This window comes from Stigmatopora nigra, chromosome 17 (genome assembly GCF_051989575.1).
Source record: "Stigmatopora nigra isolate UIUO_SnigA chromosome 17, RoL_Snig_1.1, whole genome shotgun sequence".
NCBI classification, from domain to species: Eukaryota; Metazoa; Chordata; class Actinopteri; order Syngnathiformes; family Syngnathidae; genus Stigmatopora; species Stigmatopora nigra.
The window spans coordinates 10,009,096-10,026,549 of record NC_135524.1 but is presented as its reverse complement, the minus strand read 5'-3'; the positions used below and the strand labels follow the sequence as shown (position 1 = coordinate 10,026,549).

General features: G+C 38.9%; 1 protein-coding gene across 5 annotated transcripts in view; it reads right to left on the bottom strand.

Moving 5' to 3' along the window:
* The window catches only part of epha5 (EPH receptor A5), a 66,530-nt gene extending 55,685 nt beyond the window's left edge, over positions 1-10,845 (bottom strand). For 3 of the 5 annotated variants that reach the window (XM_077736685.1, XM_077736687.1, XM_077736689.1), the window contains exons 1-3: positions 10,516-10,790; positions 4,032-4,096; positions 2,388-3,096 (exon numbers count right to left, since the gene is read on the bottom strand). In XM_077736685.1, the coding sequence (XP_077592811.1) occupies positions 2,388-3,096; positions 4,032-4,096; positions 10,516-10,603 (862 nt within the window). In that variant the 5' untranslated portion in view covers positions 10,604-10,790. Of the gene's footprint in view, positions 1-2,387; positions 3,097-4,031; positions 4,097-10,515 lie in introns of all 5 variants that reach the window. The other 2 variants (XM_077736686.1, XM_077736688.1) reach the window with 2 other exon arrangements.
* Between the last annotated feature and the right edge of the window lie 6,609 nt (positions 10,846-17,454).

Sequence of the window (17,454 nt, the reverse complement as noted above, 5' to 3'; positions counted from 1 at the left end):
ACGTTAACTTATGGCTTGAAATTACTCATGAATTCTATTGTGTATTTTACTCAAGGGTATGTGCGCACTAAGACTACATTTTGGGTCAAAATGGCTACAAAATTAATAAATAATTATAATCAGTAGAATAAAATGAAACCAAAATGGCACATTAATGGTAACAGGTACCTTTATAGTGGTAATTCTGTCCCATTTGATTTAATTGCAACCTTGGAAAGAGGCAACAATTCCAATTAACACAGACATGTTATGTTCTCCCTGGCACAAAAGTACTAATCGATTATGATTTGGTTAATTAAATTTAAAGATCGAGCTATATTTTAACCTACCCAAAATAATCATTACTTAATGTTGGTGGATTATATTTTATTCTACTTTTTCTTGTGACTTAAGTTAACTTAGCTGCAATTCACCCAACCATTTTTGTCATGCTTGTACAATGAATTTAAAAAGGGGCCAATGTTTTACAAAATTTGTTTCCATGTATTCCGATTTGAGTTTTAAATGTTCTGGTATTGAAAATAAATCATGTACAGTCGTACCTCTACTTACGAATACTACTAGGTATGACATTCATAGGTAACAAAACCTTTTGAGATGCAAATGGTACTCGGACGATTCGCCGCAAGACGATTCGCCTTAAGACGTTTCGCTGACAGACGTTTGGCCGACGGACAGTTCGCCGAGCGGACGTTTCGCTCAAAATATGAGAAATTCAACAAGAAGGCGGCTGAGGAGGAAGCAGCCACTATTCCAACAGCACAAATCAGAAAAAAATGGGGAATACATTTTAAAGAACTTTCCGACTTTGTGGAAAAAACATCCTGAAAAAGTGTTCGAGTCTTGCGATTTCCAACTTTGACGACGTCTGTCTTGTGCATTTTAGAAACATTATTAAATGTCGTCAAACGAAATTTTCTTCAGATCTATTTTCACCAAAGTGTCAGTCAACAAGCAGTGGTGATAAATAAAATGAGTGAAAAATTAGATGCTAAAGAAATCATAAATCATTAATGAAAAAGATGTTCAATGTGATGTTTTTATTTGGGTGCATGTTTGTGTACTCTGTCTCTGTTGCCTAACATGAGATTCCTGACACTTGTGTACCTGCCGCTTCAACATGAATAGATTTTGCATGTTTGCCATTGTTTTTTTTGGTTTATTAGATCAGTTTTTTTAGTGTTTAATTTGTAATTTTTGAGGTGTAAAACAAATTACAAAATTTAACTATACAAAGAAGGTACTGCTTTACTAAGACAATTTTGAATTTATGTAAAAGGTTCTGAAACTAATTAATTTTGTAAGGAGAGGTAACACTATATTAGTGGATGCAGCGGATATTGACACTACATACTATCAGGTCCTGGCTACCACTGAAGAGTTGATAGACTGTGTTCAAATGATGTTATTTGAGGTTGAAAATTTGCAGAATTATAAGCAAGACACGTAGGAGGCGATGGCACTTGCGTTCAGTTCCCTTTCAATGAAAGTACTGCGACGAGACAAAAATCACCTCTCTTACAGCATGCATCAAAGAGATACATGACAAAGTACATATGAGGGCCTGCGACACAAATAAAGTGAATAGAAGTGTTCTATTTCTCTCGCTTATCACTACAACAAATTAGCAATGGGTTTGTTGATCGAAAAATTACCTGCGAGGACACTGGCCATCCTGGACATCATGTCTATGTTCCAGACTTTGTCAACAAAGAGCACATCATTTTAGTCGCGTGTGACCAGCACATCATAATACATCACTGCATGTTTTTCAGGAAAAGACTAAAAAAAATAATAACAACGGGATAAAAATATCGTTGGTATTCTACATTGGTGTTGACTATCCTAGATTTTGAGATGGGGTTAATCTTGGTTGATTTTTCGTTGCAAGATTAAAAACAGTGTCTCCCTTAATTTTCACAAAAACTTCTGCCTGAGCGTAGTTTCGATAAAAAAATATATCTGCTCAGTTCAAATACATAGCCAATGAAACACACAAAAAGCAGAGCATGGTACCTGCGGTTGTTGCTTGCTATGCAGTCGCATCGCACCCCGTTTGTTTAATTTCAGTATGTTTGACCCAAAAGGTTCATACGTGCAGTAAAAAACAGCCATATTAAAAAGACCATCAGCGAAAACGAGAGGATACTGTTTACACAGGAATGTCAGTTGATGTTGAGGCTGGGAATGTTTGGGTCCCAGGCTTAGCAGAAAGGCTGCCGGATGAGAGCAGCAAAGTGTTTCAAGACTCAGGGGAAAAACCCTCTACTAATCCGAGGAAAAACGAATGCACTAGGTAAAAGGCCTCTCTTAGATAAATAAAGATGCCAGATGAACAAAAGAAGGCAGAGTGCGATGAAAAGTTCAACTAAAGTTTTTACACTCACCTTGACAGGATCCAAGTATTTCTTCGAAACCTGGCTGGCACACACACTTCCCTATGGGAACGAGCCATTCTCCTTCCGTGCTGCAATGCATTCTGGGAGGCTCGTATAAAGGCAGAGAGTTGTTGATACAGCGACCCACAACCTCCAGCAGTTGTGAGGCGTCCGGCCCAGGGATTGTATCAGAGAACTCGGCTAGGCTCTTCAGAAGAGATGGGCATCGTTTGTAGAAAACTCGCACTGAAACAAGAGCAATGCAGGCTCCCAAATCCTGAAAGGCCAAGAAGAAGCCTTTCCGATTCAAAGGGCCTAAATCACGAACCTCTGTGTTAAGCTTCATGACCCTGTCCCCAAGATCGAGCTCAGTGAAGCTCTCGTCTGCAGCTATGGTGTCAATTTTGATGTACTGGCTCTCCTTCAATGCCCTGTCCTCCTCTTCTGTTATCTCGTCTCCCATTTCTCCATCCTCCAATTCGGTCCCATCCGTTTCATAGTAATACATGTTAAAGGTCTCCTTGCAAGTTCCAACCCCACCAGGGAGGCTGGTGCAGTCTCTCAGGGTGAATTTCAGCTCGATGTATACCCGATGTGCTCCCTCCGTCAGTATCCAGTTGGTGTGAAGCCAGTTGTTCTGGTTTTGCTCCATGACACGACACACTTGATAGGTATGGATTGGAGCATAATCTTCATCTAATTCCCCGATTTCTTCCCACTTTTGCAGGAAAAAATAAAACGAAAAACAAAGTCTGAGTTAATGCTGAGTTGCTCAAGACAGATTTTACAGAGCTACCTTAGTTACAAACCATAGACCATAAATTATATCTATACCTATCTCATATATGTAAAAAATAATATATATATATATATATATATATATATATATATATATATATATATATATATATATATATATATATATATATATATATATATATATATATATATATATATATATATATATATATATATATATATATATATATATATATATATATATATATATATATATATATATATATATATATATATATATATGAATATGACGGCGGCATCTTGGAAATAAATGATTTTGGAATAGAAACAAATTCTCATTTCTGTTCGTTTTATTTCTTGTTAGAAAGTGAGAACTGACAATATGAACCATTGAAAGAATTGAGAAATTTTTTACATTAGAAGCAATATGGCTGCAATATTGATATTATGAATTTACAAACACAGGCATAATAACATAATAATGATATTGATCCGAGTAATATGCTTTTACATTCATACAGTATCTCAGAAATACCACTTGTGATGACTTTTCTTAAGACTTTCCCTTCAAAGTAACACGTTTATACTCCCGATTTAAACCATGAATATGGAGGTGAACATTGGCAATCGGGGGGGAACTTATACGTGAGAAATTGTAAAGGATGCGGCTCATACTCGCGGGCGGCTTGTATGCAAGTAAATACGGTATGCATTAAAACTAATCAGCGTAGGTATGGTCTATAAGTAAATAGGACAGGAGGAACCAACGGCTAACGAGCAGTCGACGAATGACTTGTTCAGTGTTTTATTGGACTATGTGGAGATTTTATGTGGATAACTCATCTTGTACTAATTTATAAGGCATACATAAACAACACAACGTAACATACTCACCCCGCTTTTCGGGTATGAGACCCATCCAAGGTCTCCCATCACTGATTGAGAATCCAGCAAGTTAACTGTTAAATAAAAATCACAGTAAATTGAGACACCATATAAGTGATCTAGCCATTCCAATCTCGATGCATTAGAAGGTAGATGTTAGGTTTATCATTATTATATATGTGCTTGCAATGATATAAAACATTACACATTAACGTTTTGCTTATTAGGAATGTTAGAGTTTTCAATATTATATATGTGCTTGCAATGATATTAAACATTACATATATTAACGCTTTGCTCATTAGGAATGTTAGAGTTATCAATATTATATATGTGCTTGCAAGGGAGAACGCTTTGCTTACTTTATTAGATATTAAACATTACATATATTAACGCTTGCAATGAAGAACGCTTTGCTTATTAGGAGTGTTAGGTTCATCATTATTATAATGGTGACATTAATACAATGGAGTTTTAATACATCTCTTGCAAAAGAAATGCTCGCTCCAAAGTTAACCAAAACACCTTTGGAGGTCAATTGTCCTTCACACCTGGACTTCTCGAGACTATGGTTCAACAACAAGCTGTTGGGAACTGTGGACTTGTTTTGGGAAACGTGGCTCCTCAAGATGGTCCGCAACAACACTCTCTCGGGAAGATTTGACAGACCGACAATAGTTTTGAGAACTGAGACAAATTGTTATGAAACACTAAGTACTGTTTAGACTTCTGTCATGCATGTTACTTAACACTGATAAATATATTAGTAAAGGAGACACCGGGGTCTTCAGAATCATCTGACTGGAGGAGCGTGTGGATGGATTCTCTTCTTGCAAGAATAAAAGGATATGATCTCAGATGCCTCCATTTTTGAAAGTTGAACTTGGGAGTACTTATAAATCTATCAGTAGAGCATCGTTTTCGTGTGAATTTCACATGCTGACAGAATGCAAATCTTCAATGCATGCACTTGTCCTACTGATCATGTTAACATTACCATTGATTTACATACATTAAAGCAGATAAAGAATGGCTCACACAGCTGTTTGAATCTTCCAAAAATTATTTACTAAGCCATTAAAATAAAAAAGAAAAATGCAAAGAATTGTCAATGGCAGCTGGGTAAACATCCGTGCACACGCATGTGACCAACAATTTAACAACTTAAAATTGTTACGCACAGTCAGAAAATCAATTCTTGTCACGAAGTTTTTTAAAACTTGGATTGGTTATTGTATCTTGTAACAAAAGGTTTCCCATCAAAGTTTTTTGTAACCTGAATAATTTGGATGTAGAACTGTTGGAACTAATTGCATTAAATATATCGAAATCGGACAAATTAGAAGAAACAGCCCAGACGGCATCTACATCCCTCAAGTTTACCTACTAATTTGATTCCGACCCATCCACAAACAAAACTGCACTTTTATAAAGTGTAAAAAAAATGTGCCCGCTTCTGGGTAGGCTACACACAGATGCCTAAACCCTCGTGAAAGGGTGAACCTTTTGTGTGATTTCCTATTCCTATTACCTTGCTGTTGAACATTTTTAAGGTTTTTGTTTTGCAAAATGAAAATTACATAAAGTGCACAAAGGTCATTTTTATATTGCAGTCTACACTGATAACGCTGACAAACATGGATGAAAGCAGCATGTGTTGACACATTATGCACTACGAACAGCAATTGAGACGAGTGGGCAGGATGCAATTGACATTATCATTGATACTTCACTAGTCATAATGTTGAACCTTGGCTCACATGTATGCACTCAGATAATAAAAGGGAACGTTCCAATCTCATCCTGCTGTATCATTTATTATTTTGAGAAACCTGTAAGGTGTATTACGTTTGAGGGGACGTTTGATTTCGTTTGATGTTTTGGAATTCAGGTTCTTTCGAAAATTGAGGCTTTTTGTAGCCTGAATATTGGTTCAGAGGCATTTTTAAGTAGAGGTCTCACTGTTTAAATATGCTTTTATGGGCCACAATAATAATAATCGGACATAAACTTTGTCATCATCATTGACTCGACAAAATCCTAATTATCATCAAACACATTTTAGTATTGTTAAACTCTTAGATATTTGTTACTTTGTTAATAGATGGCGAATTACAACAAATAAATGTAAAAAATGTGCAATAAAATAAAAACCATTTTTTTTTCAATCCAACATCCTGTTTTGGGATTTTTTTCAGAGGGTTGGAACAAATTAATTTGTTTTTAGTTTATTTCTATGGGAAACGTTAGTTTGAGTTACAAGAAAATCAACTTACGAGCGCAGTCCCAGAACGCATTAAGCTTGTGTCTCAAGGTACCATTGTACTGTATTTTCTATATAAGCCGCCTCCGCCGCATAAAATGACTCGTATTAAAGCCGGACCAATTAACTTGATTTGCAGGCCTGAACCTGTACCCTTAAAATTGCCTTAAAAACGTTGAATTTTAAAATTTCTCTCGTATAAGACACTCCCTGATTCACAATGTTCACCTCCATATTCATAGTAATTAATAGGGAGTACAAATGTGTTAAAATCTTAACACATCTCAAAATCTTAAGTAAAATCCTCGCATGTGGTATTTCTGAGATACTGTATGAATCCAATGGCAGCCCGGTGGAACGAGTGGTTAGCACGTTGACCTCACAGCCCTGGTCGGTCCACCTATGTGGATTTCCTCCCACATTCCAAAACCAAGCATGGTAGGCTGATTGGACACTCTAAATTGCCCATAGGTATGGGTGTGTGTGTGAATAGTTGTCCGTCTCCTTGTGCCCTTCGATCGGCTGGCCTCCGATTCAAGGTTTCCCCGCGCCTCTGGCTGGGATTGGCTTCAGCACCCCCAGTGACACTAATGAGGGTAAAGCAGTTTAGAAAATGAGATGAGAGAGATGAGATGTATGAATCTAAAGGATCATCTCCTGGATTGCCCATTATTTTGGGTCAATAACATAAGGAAGTTAACATAACAGGTAAGATCGGGCGGAAAAAAAATCCAGCCCGGCTCAACTCGGCCGCGAGTATTAAAGCCCGAACCGGCCCGACACGGCCGCGAGTATTAAAGCCCGACCCGGCCCGGCTCGGCCGCGAGTATTAAAGCCTGACCCGGCCATCTCGGCCGCGAGTATTAAAGCCGAGCTTGACCAATTAACTTGATTTGCAGGCCCGAGCCCAAAACAAACGCAAAATTTCATATTTTATTTGTGCGGACTCGGGACTCCCGAGTCGGGAGCAGGAGGGATGGTTTATGATAACAAATTAAAGCCTGTGTTTTGTAAAGAAATCAAAATTAAACAAGACTATAAACGTTTAGATATTTTATATCATAATATTGACGTTTGACGGTCATCACTTTTGACAGAGCTGTTTAAATGCCTCCTCAGCGTCGAGGTCCTAGTTAATTATTGACTAATCCACTGGTCATAAAGATAGTCAACAGATTAGTGGGGGGGAAAATTATAATTTGGATATCAAAAAATCAATTGTTTATTTTGGGCCTTAACAAAATACTATGATCTTTCAACACTTTGCAGCTTCAACTTTCCACTTCAGTACAACGCAGACATAAAAAAGTTCATAAAAGTGTCAAAATTCACGCTGAAATCGCAACTGAAAAACGGTAGATGAAAAATAACAGAAGTTAGAGCTGCGCTTCTTTCATCTCTTTTGTATATAACATATCTACGAGCGCTGGACGGAGCGTTGCATTTTTTTGTGTTTTTTCGTTAATACTAGGAGTATAAATGACTTCTCGTTGGCAAGTGGTTGTGCGTTATCCTATTGTGAGGACATTTGTGTGCATCATTTACGGAATATTTTGAAGGGAATACAAAAGCAAACAGCCCATCAATTGAGAAAGTGAGGGGGGAGGCGGGGCAAACAGCCAACCCGGCCGGGAGAACAAAAGGAATAAAAAATGTAAAATAAAATTAGAATTAAGTTTAGTGTAAGGTTAGATTAAATGTATTGTTGAGTGTCTGCATCGTAATCCAAGTTCATTAAAATGTCTTTATGTTATACTACGATTCACTGGTGCGTAACTAACGCAGGTTACACAGCCAATCAATGTAGTTAAAATTTACTCAAACAGCGTAAGCTAACACGCATGGATGTGTGATCCGCATCAAATCATTGGCTGAACACAGTGTTAATCCTATTTTTATCTAGAGCTACCGTTTGTTGTCGCTTTTCAGTGACAGGCTGCCACTCTCTGAGTTGCATTGCAAAATCTCATCTAATCTCATTTTCTGAACTGCTTTATCGTCACTAGCTTCGCGCAGGGTGGTGGAGCCTATCCCACCTGACTTGGGCCAAAGGCGGGGGACACTGAACTGGTCACCAGTCAATCAGACGGCAAAAGGAACAAACACACTCATACCTAGGGGGAATTTAGAGTCCAATCAGCCAACCATACATGTCTTTGGAATGTGAGGGTAAACCGGAGTACCCGGAGAAAACCCATGCAGGCCCGGGGAGAACATGCAAACTCCACACAGGTGGACCAACCTGGATTTGAACCCATGTCCCCCCACTGTGAGGCCTCCCAAATTGCAAAATGGCAGAGAAAAAAATGTGATGTGTTTATTTTATTTATTTTACATTTCAGGTTGGATTTTATTTTGTGCACAGGATATGTTTGCTGTGCGCGGAGAACACGTGAGTAGTAGAGGGAATGTTGCTCACAAGACCTGGAAACGGTTCTACAAGAATTGCATTTGGAACCGACTGATCTCCAATGTGACAGGTTGTTAAAGGACAATTTCAACTTGCTGAGTTTTACGCTTCATTAAGTGCAGCCACATTTTTAAACAACCAGAAGATGGCACAAATGATTCTAGTGTTATTTGGCTCTACATGTGTGCGAACAGACTTTTTGTGTGATGAACACCAACAAAGCACCCCACAAATCCCAGATGAGTGATGAACACCTCAAATCTGATCTGAGAATTACCACAACAGGATTAACACCAGACTTCAATGTACTGGTTAAAATGGGTGCTCAACAACATTGTTCTCATTAAAAGGTATGTTAATACGCTAATGCTTTTTTCTGTTTATGTTTCATATGTACTGTCAACGAACGCAGTTTCTTATATTTAACGTATCTTGTGCTGACCTGGCCTGTCTCTCAAATTTAGTAGTCAATGTGGCCCCCGGCCAGGCTGGAAAGTTTGCCACCCCTGAGTTATACATGCCAAATATATGCAAAATAATCAGGCATTTTAGTAAATTGCAGTTTTGGCCTGTAAATTCCACTCTACTGGTTTGTTGCCTAAATAGAATGAGTAGGAAATCTAAAGAAGAAGTAAATATTCTGTTAGACATGTGGTCAGGGATTTGAGTATATGAATAAAAGCAAAGCAATTTACCCCCAAAAAATTAGAATCAATGTTCTTCTTTTTAGTAGCAGGTATGTATCTGACAAGTTCAACTCTTCGACTTAAAATGTGCACATCTGGAAACCGTAAAGAGACATAACAACTCCTAATTCAAAATACTTTGTCTCAAGTCTTTTATCTGGAGAAAATTCCTACTAAATCATTTCACTGTGAATTTTAAGAGGCAATTCCTAGCTAAGAATTTCAAAGAGGTTGAACTTGAAACTATACTTTTTATGATTTTGTTTTCAACTTAACCTTGAAACTATACTTTTTATGATTTTGTTTTCAACTTAACCTCATATGGACACATAAGGGCACGGCAATATCAAGTAAATTACAACATTATAACTGAAGTATGCTCTTTAGAAAAACCAACATGTAGAGCAATCTATTCTACAGCCGGACAATGGTTCACTGAAGAATTGTCCCCAAAAAAATCCAGTATGTGAACAATAAGAAGGCTGAAGAATGTTCTTTCCTTACCGATAATGCCGACTAACAGCGCCCGAGAATAGCCGTCATCTCCCACTATTCAAATTCAACACAGTGAGCAGAAAAAGCGTGGGAACACAACCTGACACTCCATTCCATGTGGGATTGACATCAACTCGTTAGATGTTAACTGTGACAGGTGAATGTGACGGATTAGTTGAGAAAGGGTGCCTTAAATCATCATGTTTGCAGAGGAAACAATATCATAGCAACTGTTTTTGTCATCTGAAATAAGGACTAAATCTTATAGGTTGACACAACGTCAGAAAATCAGTTAAGACGAGCCGTATTATCGATCAAAAAGAGAATATACACACTCAGTGAAAGAGACACTGTCATGTCTTTTTCAGCAGGTGTTGATAACGCCAACAGGCAGTAATGGGACAGTTATAGCGCAGTCCAGAAAAGTAACGGATTAAATGTTAAATATATATTCTGTGACAACGTACTTTTATTTATTTATTTTGGTTTATGTTTTAACCCTCTTAGACACATTTTACAACATGTCAAGGGCAAGCAGAGAGCCACGCATGCATTATGACGTACGTTGCGGTCCACTCACGGATGAAACACTTGTCAAGCTCGTTAGTTGAAACCATCATGAACCACGAGTGGTCTTACCTTCATTTGCAGGAATGCACCACGCCATACTCCAAACCAACGTCCACGCCAGCAGCCTCGCTCCGCAACTCCTCCAACGCGCTTTCATGGCGCATTAAAAAAGGGATAAGGAAAACAATAACGAAGCCAAATCGTAGATGAGCTGGTGCCTAAAGAGATGCAGGTTTCTCTTAACCTTCGAGTGGTGAAAGTGGGAATGTGGTGAAGGATATATACGTATATTATCACCTTCTTCGTAGCAGAGCTGAGAGCAACTGTTTGCTCACCAGCTGGAAAGACGGGCAGCCCGCCGGAGGGGGCGGGGTTAGGATCCAAACCCCGCCAATCGTGAATCATCCACAGGTAAACCCAACTACAAGGCTTCCATTCGGGCAAATTGCGCAAATACCTCCTTGTGTTTACATTTTTGCACAAGTGACGCTATTTAATTGGAAGAGATTCGGCCTTTAATTAGGCTTTCCCTGCATTTCTCCACGGCGGTGTTCTGTCATATGTTGCTACCCATCGTTTTTCAAATTATTTTTTTCCTGGCCGTGTTTTTTAAATTATTTTTCTCTGTTTTTCAAAATAATTTATTTTCTGGTTTTGTTTTTGGAATTACTTTTTTTTATTCTCCGTTTTTCAAATAAATTATTGTCTCGGTTGTTGTTTGAATATTTTTTTCTGTGTTTTAAGCTAATTTATTCATGGGTTCTTTATTTGAATTATTTTTTACTCTAAATTTTGTTGTTTTTTTTAAAGTTTTTTTCCCTTTTTTCAAACTAATTTATTTTGGGTTTTATTTAGATACTTTTTTTCCGTTTAATTTTTTCTTAGCCTGTTCGCCAGGAAAAATAATTCATTCAAAAAACAAGAAAGTAGTAGCAGTTATCGAGATACTTAGAAGTCTCTGGAGATTTTAGAGAGTGGGATCTCTGATCAGGTACACACTTCCTTCCACAGCGCAATCAAGTTTTATATAGGGTGGACTCGGGTACGCACACGTGAGCAGCTATCCTTGTCTAAGATCTCGCGAAACTTCCAAGTATCTCAATAACTGCCGTTTCTCATTTAAAAAAAAAAAATCCCCCTGACCCTGAGCTCCAGCGGTAAAAAAAAATCCACTTACAAATGTCTCAAGGTACGAAATTTTCAGGTTACGAAATGAGCGCCTTGAGATATGAAAAAGATCCAAGTTAAGAAATCACCCAAAATCCATTGTTGTATTTGTGGCGGCTGCATTGATTTTCAGTTTATAACCTCATTACACTTGACTGGGCTCTCATTGGGTGTCTCACAACAACCACTATCCATGTTTCAAGATTCTCTTCTGTACTTTTGACTGCCGTTCATCGTCACGGAGACCAAGCATGCCCTGACTACAAAGCATCGCGTGGCTGATTAAAAAAAATGCGGAAAACGTGTGGAATCCATTCAGTTGTGCGGCATGGTGAGACAATGAGGCGGCAGAAGAATTTATTTTAAAAAGTCTAAAACAAAGTCTTCACGGGTCATGCGATTGCCCATTTTGACAGTGCTTATTTGTTGCACTATAGAAACATTATTAAAAGTCGTCAAAGGCTTTGGATAAAAAGGGATAATGGGAATGTTTGTTGTTGATTAATGCTGTTAATGTTGTTGCTAGAATTGTTAATGCTGTGTTTATTAGATGTGTGTTTCTCTATTCCTAATTGTGCTCTCTATGTTGCCTACCGTTAGCTTCTTCTTGTTCCCCTATGTTTCAACACGGGTAGATTTTGTATATACAGTGATACCTCGACATACGAGCACCCCGACATACGAGCATTTGGAGATACGAGTAAAATTTGAGCAAATAATTATCTCTAGATGCGAGACAAATTTCGAGAAAGCCAGGTGGCCAAGACATGAAAGGCTGCTTATGATTTTAGCGCACTGTGGTTATTGCCACATCTCTTCCGTGTATAACAGATATCTACGAGCACTGGGCAGAGCGTTTTATTTTTTTTCAGTGTTTTTCCGGTCACTCAGCGCAAATGGCGGAGCGATCGCTAATACAAGGAGTATATATTACTTCTGTGGTACTTCGACATACAATTGTCCCTTCATACGAGCAATTTGAAATATGAGTAAAATTTTGAGCAAATATTTATCTTGAGATACGACACAAATTTTGATATACGAGCAGACAGTGGACGCGAGAGGCTACTCATAAGAACATCAGGGGCACTGGCTCTCTCCCCGCAACTCCCTCGTGTAATGTCGCTGGTTGCAACGCCCTCTTTGCAATGTCTGCGAGCATTGGGCGGAGCGTTGCATTTTTTCAATATTTTTTTTGCTCCCGTTGGCGGAGAGATCGCTAATACAAGACTACTTCTCGTTGGCAAGTGGTCGTGCGTTATCCTATTGTGAGGACATTTGTGTGAATGTTCAGAATATTTTGAAGGGAATACACAAGCAAATAGCCCATCGATAGTGAAAGTCAGGATGGAAGTGGGGCAAACAGCCAGCCCGGCCGGGAGCAGAAAGGTATTAAACTTTATTAAAAAAAATGTTTTTAGTTTATTTCAATGGGAAACGCTCATTCAGGTTACGAGAATATTGACATATGAGTTTAGTCACAGAACGAATTAGGCTCGTATCTCGAGGTACGACTGTGCTTGTTATTCATTTTGGGACATTAATAAATTATTTTAAGATCATTTTCTCGCATTTGTGTGTTTTTCACATCTTTCTTATAAAATTGGGACATTTTGAACATTTTTAAAGGGTTTAGTTGGTAGTTGTGTGAGGGCTGTTGAATGAAATAGAGAATTTACTTATAAAGTACTGCTCTACTTATGAAATTTTCAACTTACGAAAAAAGTTCTGGAACCAATTGTTTTCTTTAGAAGAGATATGACCTCTTATCTCATCTCCTTTTCTTAACCACTCTATTGCGAGGGGTGCTGGAGCATATCCCCGCCAGAATCGGATTTACACAAACAGACTATTGATGTCTTCAAAACAGTGTTTGTAATTCATGGTAACGCTACATTTGTGTAAGCAACCTTGATGGTAGAAACTAAATTTGTATTGTTATATGTATATATGATGGGCGGCCCGGTGGTACGAGTGTTTAGCGCATTGGCCTCTCACCTCTGGCGTCCTGGGTTCAAGTCCAGGTCACGTCCACCTTGTGGAGTTTTCATGTTCTGCCTTGCCCTGTGTGGGTTTCCTCCGGGTACTCTGGTTTCCTCCCATATTCCAAAAACATGCATAATAGGCTGATTGAACACTCAAAATGGGTGTGAATGTGCATGGTTGTTTGTCTCCTTGTGGCCTGGGCTAGACTGGCCACACACTTGAGAAGGAAGACACAATCGCATGGTTAATAAAGATTAATGGCATTTAATTCACTTTATTGAACATATTTTACGTAAATGCTGAGCATGGAATGAGACTTTGAGAACTTGCAGTGTTGAATGCTTCAAGACAGTGATTCATTTCAGTGCAACTGTCTCAATAGTAGTCACTTGTGTCGAAAAGACCATGTTTCAAAATCCCTAATCATAACTAACCTGAAATGAAGGACATGAATAAATGGAGAACATAGATGTGTTGTAGTTTTGCAAGAATCATCTTATAATGGCGTCTGGAAGTCACCTTATCAAGTGAACAATTCTTTCACTCAGAATGTGACAGGCTAACGCTGCCCTCTAAAGTCCTGCTTGGTTATTGCAGAGAGCACTGTATATTAATTTACTTGAACTGCTAACACACACAGCTACATATTGCACACGTAGAAATTGGAGTTACATACATAACTGTCCTTGTGTGGGCTCTACAACAACATAACAACGGAACCACACACATGGCATGAATTAAAAAAAATTACCTTGTGCGGAATCTTAAATACGTTGTGCAAACGAGCTAATACTTTATGCACACGACCTTCAATATACTTTGTGTGAACAAACTAGTACTTAGTGCTGTTACCGTTGTGTCTTTACCTTGTACCTTCATTGCCATGTGTTGGTTTCCTGTTCAGGGGGATTTTAAGATAGACAACATTAAAATCGTGTAACGAAATTGTCGCTACTACTCCACAAAGTGGCACCACCTATTTCGTTTTACGCAGCCGTGTATGATGACAATAAAGGCTTTTGGTCGATTTTGATGTTATCTATCTTAAAATATAGAAAAAAACTGAGTGTCAGGGAGGTTCTGACTTACCAGCAACACCTTTAATGAAAGAAGCACACCAATTTGACATCTGACTCAATTATATATCTTTCCAGCAGGTTAAAGTGGGCGTTAATTTGATTATTGGTGGGCTATATCTGGATTCTCACCCTCTTGCGACTGTGACAATGAAATTTCCCAAATACGGGATGAATAAAGTTATTCAATCCAATCCAATGTTTCTGAGGAGAAGAAACTTCCAAACATGGACTTTTTTTCCCACGGTTTGCTAATCTTGACAATTGAACTATTTTATCACTCAGAGGCTTTAGAACAATGGTATATAATCATTTCTCAGGTTACCAGCCCCCTTTATCTTGACCAGGAATAACAAGAAAGAATTTGAATCTGAAGATTCCTGTGGTGGTCTGTCGGGGCCTGCAAGACCTTGCTGCTGGCCTATGAAGAATTTGACATATTTTACTCATTCTTTTTAGTATAGCTGTTTCATTTTGATATCACATTTTACTCATTCTTTTTGTGGCGGTCTTGTTTTAGTATCGCCACTGAAGGGTTCAGCTCTTGTTCCCAACTCAATTACAATATAAACAGAAGGATGGGTCCGAGACTCCTCGACTACAATGTTAACAAAAGGCTCTTCCTGAGATTCTTATTTCAAGGTGGGATTCACACTGATAAGTGAGCAGGGCAGAGGGTCAGGACTTTATAGGACCAGCGGAGACAGAGGTCTGGATGATGTGGATTCAAGGCTGGAAGATGTGGAGCCCAGAGAAACCCCCCTTCACAGCAGCCCTGGACCAGCCCACATCTCATTATTAATCAGCGAATGAATATGCATTTTTGTTGGACTATAACTGGGCAAACGCGGGTTTGGACAATGTCTTTTCCATCCTCCGCTTTAGGACATCAACACTCAGCGGGCTTATTCTATGGGAGGGAGACCCGGAGCTCTGTATGAATCAATATGAATGGAATAAACCATCTGTGGATAAACTCGCTCAACCCTGGTTTGTCTCCTCCGATGCTGAACACGCTCCATTGTTAGACTGGAGACTACAGAGTTAAGGAATTGGAGTCAGGTGAAATAGTTTAGTCTAACAGTTTGAGTTAAGGAATTGGAGTCAGGTGAAATAGTTTAGTCTAACAGTTTTGGTGACCCCGACGTGAGTCGGTTGCGTAGACAGTTTAGGGGTTAAGGCCGATAACTCCGTCCGTGAACCAGGGAGGAACTGCGTAGACATATGGGTTAAGGCCAGCCGCGGACTCTAAAACACGTCGGCGAACGTGGAGTCGCGGTTATCGAAGCACGTCGGCGAACGTGAGAATAAGGAAAAGTTAAACACGTCGGCGAACGTGAGAATAAGGAAAAGTTAACCACGTCGGCGAACGTGAGGGCACGCCGGCGAGCGTGAGAATAAGGAAAAGTTAACCACGTCGGCGAACGTGAGGGCACGCCGGCGAGCGTGAGACCTTTCTCTTGGGACTTCTCCAACAGGCGCCTGATCAACTGAAAGGTAAGCAGAATACCTATTACTGAAACGTTAAAATTCTGCTATTGGATTTTTAAATTATGGAGAAGATGCCATAGAAAGGGGGTTTGGGAATAGGAGATTTCGAAAAGGTTGTAATATACCTAGAGTCGGAATTGATGACGATCCCAGGACGGTCGTTTTGAAATAGAGAAAACGTCGTATGAAAAGTTAAACACGTCGGCGAACGTGAGAATAAGGAAAAGTTAAACACGTCGGCGAACGTGAGAATAAGGAAACAAAGGAACAAGAGATTCCGGAAAGAGTTGTATGCAGGAGTTATTTTAAAGTCTTCAGCAGGGAAACAACTGGGGCCACAGATGTTTGATTCCTAGAATTGATTCAAAAAAAAAAAAAAAAAAAAGTAACAATAGTAATATTTCTAATTCCTAGAATTGAACATACTAAAATTCTAAATTTATCCGGAGACTTGATCTAGATTGAATTGGTGAAAATGGAAGGATGTGAGAGTGCGGGAGAATGTGGAGAATGGAATGAATTGACAATTTTGTAAATGGTGAAAATGGAAGGATGTGAGAGTGCGGGAGAATGTGGAGAATGGAATGAATTGACAATTTTTGTATGCAGATGTGGAAGCACAGGTTCTGAGTGGTGTTCAAGTTAAAAAACAACCCAAAAATAAGACGCGAGTTGGTGAAACAATTTTGTACTTTAAAAGGAAATGTACATATTGTAGGTCAAAAGCATGAATGGAATATGAATAACTTGTCCATTGCTTTGCAGAAAGTAGAGCGTGAAGTCACAGCTAAGGAGGTGAAGGCGGGGGCCGATAAAACACCCCACAGTGGGGCCATAGAGAGAGAGCCCCCACCAGCCCAAGGCCCCCACCCCCTGCACAAAGCGGGGAGGGGTGGGGGACTGAGAGAGACAGGTAGAGAGAGAAAGTTAACAGAGAGAAAGATAGAGACAGAGAGATGTAGAGAGAGAGAGACAGATAGTTGATAATGTTATGATATATTAGTCACAAATTATGGGTCCTTTATTAAACACTGAAATTTATATAAGGAAATTCTTAGTGAAAGGTTATTTTTCCTCAATTTTAATTATGGTAATAGTGAGACCAGAAAATGGCTCTTATTTTAAATATAACCGCCTTCTTCGGAGCGGATAGGAATTCAATAGGAATTCCGCTAGCGCAATTTAACTATGTTCGCATAACTAATTTAGCAATATGAGAGTGATTTGTGATTTAGATTTAAGTATTAAGAATCATCCAAATTATCAAATGAAGACAATGCAGAAATGG